Consider the following 3,974-nt stretch of genomic DNA (forward strand, 5'->3'; position numbering starts at 1 on the left):
ATTAAAAATATCAGGTTGGTAAGATTTGAACTTACACTATTTTACACCCAAAGTAAATGCCTTACCAGATTAGGCTACAACCTGTTTATAGAATTCTCCTCTCACCTTCAGGATTATCTCCAGAAACACTCTATTTACCGGGTTATAAAAAAAGAATCATTTTATTAAAATGATTCATTATCTTGTCCTTGATTTCCAGTCCAATAAAGACTGAGTATAAGAAAATGAATGGAGATAGCCGGACTTGAACCAGCACTACTCATATGCAAAACGAGCTCTCTACCAATTAAGAAATATCCCCAAATTCCTCTTATATAGAGGTTCCTATACTTATAAATTGAATCTTCCTTGAATAGAGAAATTATGAATTAGAGACCCATGATCTTCCTTAAGTCGAATTTCAGAGAAGGATATTTTGAATCTTTTCCTTTATTAAATACTTTCTATTATTTTAAGACTATACAATAAGGAAATTTATTTTGAAAACTCGTCCCTGATCCTATTTGGACCGGGGATTCTCCTATTTTTAAGTGACTGTTATGACAGAACTCTAAATTTGGATTAAGCCGTTTTTTTAGAAGGAAGTAATAATACAGCCCATAATAATAATAAGAATAATCTAGGATCTCCTACGTAGAAAATTAAAGTGATAAATACAATTAAACCACTGAAGATATACATAGCATAAGATGGAATGAATCCAGTATCTAAAGTCGTAATCTTAGTAGAAGCATTTTTGAATACATTTACTAATCCATAAGGTCCTACTAATTCAATAACACCTCTATCTAAAGTTTTATTTGTAGTATAACCAAAATTTAATAATTTACTTAAGATTAAATTATTATAAATATTATCAAACCAATATTTTTGATTTAAGAATCTATATAATGTTCTACCTAATGTATTTTCTGTTAAACTAATAGTGAATAATGGGAATACATGATATAAAACTAATGCAAGTCCTCCTCCAAATAAACTACCCATTAATGGTAATAATTTATAGAAAGTAGGAATAGCAAACTCAGCTTCAATTAAACTTACATGATTTGGATGTACAAATAGAGAGTTACCCCAGAAATTTGTACCTACACCAATAAATAGATCTTTTGTAACATAACCAAAGAAAATACTCATAATAGCTAATAATACTAATGGAACTGCCATAATGAATGGAGCTTCATGAGTCCCTAAATAATTAATTCTAGGTCCATTTGGATAAGTTAAGAAAGTTAAAGCTAATAGTCTTAAAGAATAGAAAGCTGTAAATACGGCTGAAATTGTTCCTAACCAATAAGCTACATTTCCTGTAAATAGATATTGTCCAAAAGCTACTTCTAAGATTAAATCTTTCGAATAGAATCCTGTTAAGAATGGTAAAGCCATTAAACTTAATGATCCAATTAAGATCATAGTGTAAGTGAATGGTAATAAATTCACTAATCCACCCATTTTTCTCATATCTTGTTCATCATTTAATGCATGAATAACTGCACCAGCTGATAAGAATAATAAAGCTTTGAAGAATGCATGGTTTACTAAATGGAAAATACCAATTGAATAATTAGATAATCCACAAGCAAATACCATATAACCTAATTGCGAACAAGTTGAATAAGCAATTACTCTTTTCAAATCATTTTGTAGTAAACCTGTTGTAGCTGCAAAGAATGCAGTTAAAGCACCTACCCAAGTAATAATAATTAAGATTGTCGATCCATATTCTAAAATAGGAGATGATCTTAATAATAAGTAAACTCCTGCTGTTACCATTGTAGCAGCATGAATTAAAGCAGATACAGGAGTTGGTCCTTCCATTGCATCTGGTAACCAAGTATGTAAACCAATTTGAGCTGATTTACCCATGGCTGCAATTAATAAACAAATAGAAATCACTGTAATTAATTCTTCATTCATAAATGGAGCTAAAGAGAATACTGTAGTAAAATCTAAATTACCAAATGTCCAGAAAATAGCCCATAGACCAATACTGAATCCCCAATCTCCTACTCTATTCATTACTAAAGCTTTAATAGCAGCTTTGTTAGCTTGTAATCGAGTAAACCAGAAGTTAATTAGTAAGTATGATGAAATACCTACACCTTCCCATCCAATAAACATTACAAGATAATTATCTCCTGTTACTAACATTAACATGAAGAATGTGAACATAGATAAATAAGAGAAGAATCTTTGATTATGTGGATCTTCACCCATATAACTTGTAGAATAAATATGTACTAAAGCAGATACAATTAAAACAGGTAATAACATAGATACTGTTAAACTATCATAATTGAATCCCCATGATACTAACATAAATTCGGAATCAATCCAACTCATTAATTTAATAGATACAGGTGATTGACATAGACCTACTTCGTAGAAAGCTACAAATGCTAATAAAGCAGTTAAAACTAATGAACTACAAGTAATTAAATGACTCCCTGTTGTACCTACTTTTCTACCTAAAAATCCAGCTACAGCAGCAGATAATAATGGTAAAGTTAAAATCGCTAAATACATTATGATTTAATAGCAATACTACCTCTTAATCTATAATATGCTACTAAAATACCTAATCCAATAGCAGATTCTGCTCCTGCAATAGCAATTACATAAATACCATAAGTTTGACCTAGAATATCATCAAAACTAAATGAACTTAAGATAATTAATAATGTAACTGCTAATAGCATGATTTCAATAGAAATCAACATTAGGATAATATTTTTTCGGTTAAGAATAAATCCTAAAATCCCAATTAAAAACAAGACCATTGATAAATTCATTATGTCTTATTTTAATATAAATTATTATAATCATATTACACAGTATAAGTTAACCTATACAAATGACCCCTTTATTTTAAAATCCAAACTTTTATATAAATCACTTTATTGCATACAATATAAAAAGAATGAATGATTTACCAAATGATTGATTTGATAATATGAATTGACTTATTTTTAAATCCCAAGACCAAATTTGCTCCGGGAATTATTTTATTTCTTAAATGAATAAAATAATATGAACAAGTTATTCCAATCTTTACTTTTATACTTGTCCCTGACCCTGTCGGACCGGGGACTTAATAAGCTTATAAGTAAGAGATTGCCTTGCACATAAATTCATAGTTCTTAGCCGCCGGGCTCAGACCGGTGGCCCACCCCGGCGGAGGTTTGAATCTTATTTGGTCCTGACTCTATTCTAGGCAAGGATCCAAATTCACTGAGGTTGTAACTTAATTGGTAAAGTTCCCGACTTTTAATCGGTATTATTAGGGTTCGAATCCCTGCGACCTTATTTTCATTTACTTTAGCCGCCGGGCTCAGACCGGTGGCCCGCCCTGGCGGAGAGTTATTTATTCATTTTTGTGAATAAGGTCAACTAGCATAATTGGTAATGCGATAGATTGCAAATCTTCCAGATAAGTGTTCAAGTCACTTGTTGACCTTTAACCATCTTAAAATTATTAAAAGTATTAAATAAAGGAAAAATTAAATTAATAAATTAGATACTGCTAAATGCATTGGCTCTAGGAAGATATTTGGATAAATCCCCATTACAAACATTAATACTAAGAACGGTAATAATAACATAAATTCTCTTCTATTAATATCTCCAGCTGATTTTAAATAAACACTGTAAGAACCAAAAGCAACTCTGTTATATAACCAAATTGCATATCCAGCACTTAGAATCATACCTACAGCACCAAAGATAGTTAGAATAGGATTTTGTTGGAAAGCTCCAGCAAAAGTCATAAATTCTCCTACAAAATTCGATGTTAGAGGTACTGCAATATTACCTAAAGTGAATAAGAAAAATAATACAGACCATACTGGCATATATTGAGTCATTCCTCTATAATATTTTAATAATCGAGTATGATATCTATCATAAAGAATTACTACACTAATGAATAGAGCAGGTGAAACAATACCATGAGCTAGCATTAAAATCATACTACC

At 30.5% G+C, this 3,974-nt stretch overlaps 3 protein-coding genes, 2 non-coding genes and 2 pseudogenes across 7 annotated transcripts; 2 read left to right on the plus strand and 5 right to left on the minus strand.

Annotated features, from left to right (window-relative positions):
• Window positions 1-10: 10 nt before the first annotated feature.
• Window positions 11-84, minus strand: K450DRAFT_t116 (annotated as a pseudogene). Its single transcript has one exon. The product of its transcript is annotated as a tRNA-OTHER (tRNA).
• A 145-nt stretch (window positions 85-229) lies between these two features.
• Window positions 230-301, minus strand: K450DRAFT_t115. The gene has a single exon. It is a non-coding gene; the product is annotated as a tRNA-Ala (tRNA).
• Window positions 302-561: 260 nt separating this feature from the next.
• On the minus strand, window positions 562-2,526 carry K450DRAFT_181574 (uncharacterized protein; the record flags this gene model as incomplete). The annotated part of the gene is made up of 1 exon (XM_051584378.1): window positions 562-2,526. One exon carries the CDS (start codon window positions 2,524-2,526, stop codon window positions 562-564), a length of 1,965 nt encoding a protein of 654 aa, XP_051439926.1.
• On the minus strand, window positions 2,526-2,792 carry K450DRAFT_181581 (uncharacterized protein; the record flags this gene model as incomplete). The annotated part of the gene is made up of 1 exon (XM_051584380.1): window positions 2,526-2,792. One exon carries the CDS (start codon window positions 2,790-2,792, stop codon window positions 2,526-2,528), a length of 267 nt encoding a protein of 88 aa, XP_051439927.1.
• Window positions 2,793-3,233: 441 nt separating this feature from the next.
• On the plus strand, window positions 3,234-3,306 carry K450DRAFT_t113. The gene has a single exon. It is a non-coding gene; the product is annotated as a tRNA-Lys (tRNA).
• Window positions 3,307-3,384: 78 nt separating this feature from the next.
• Window positions 3,385-3,457, plus strand: K450DRAFT_t114 (annotated as a pseudogene). The gene has a single exon. The product of its transcript is annotated as a tRNA-OTHER (tRNA).
• Window positions 3,458-3,500: 43 nt separating this feature from the next.
• K450DRAFT_181577 (uncharacterized protein) lies at window positions 3,501-3,974 on the minus strand (the record flags this gene model as incomplete). The annotated part of the gene is made up of 1 exon (XM_051584379.1): window positions 3,501-3,974. A coding segment is annotated over one exon (474 nt), but the record flags the coding sequence as incomplete, so codon positions are not given.

The sequence above is a fragment of the Umbelopsis ramanniana genome (assembly GCF_025399195.1).
Source record: "Umbelopsis ramanniana AG unplaced genomic scaffold K450scaffold_144, whole genome shotgun sequence".
Lineage (NCBI taxonomy): Eukaryota > Fungi > Mucoromycota > Umbelopsidomycetes > Umbelopsidales > Umbelopsidaceae > Umbelopsis > Umbelopsis ramanniana.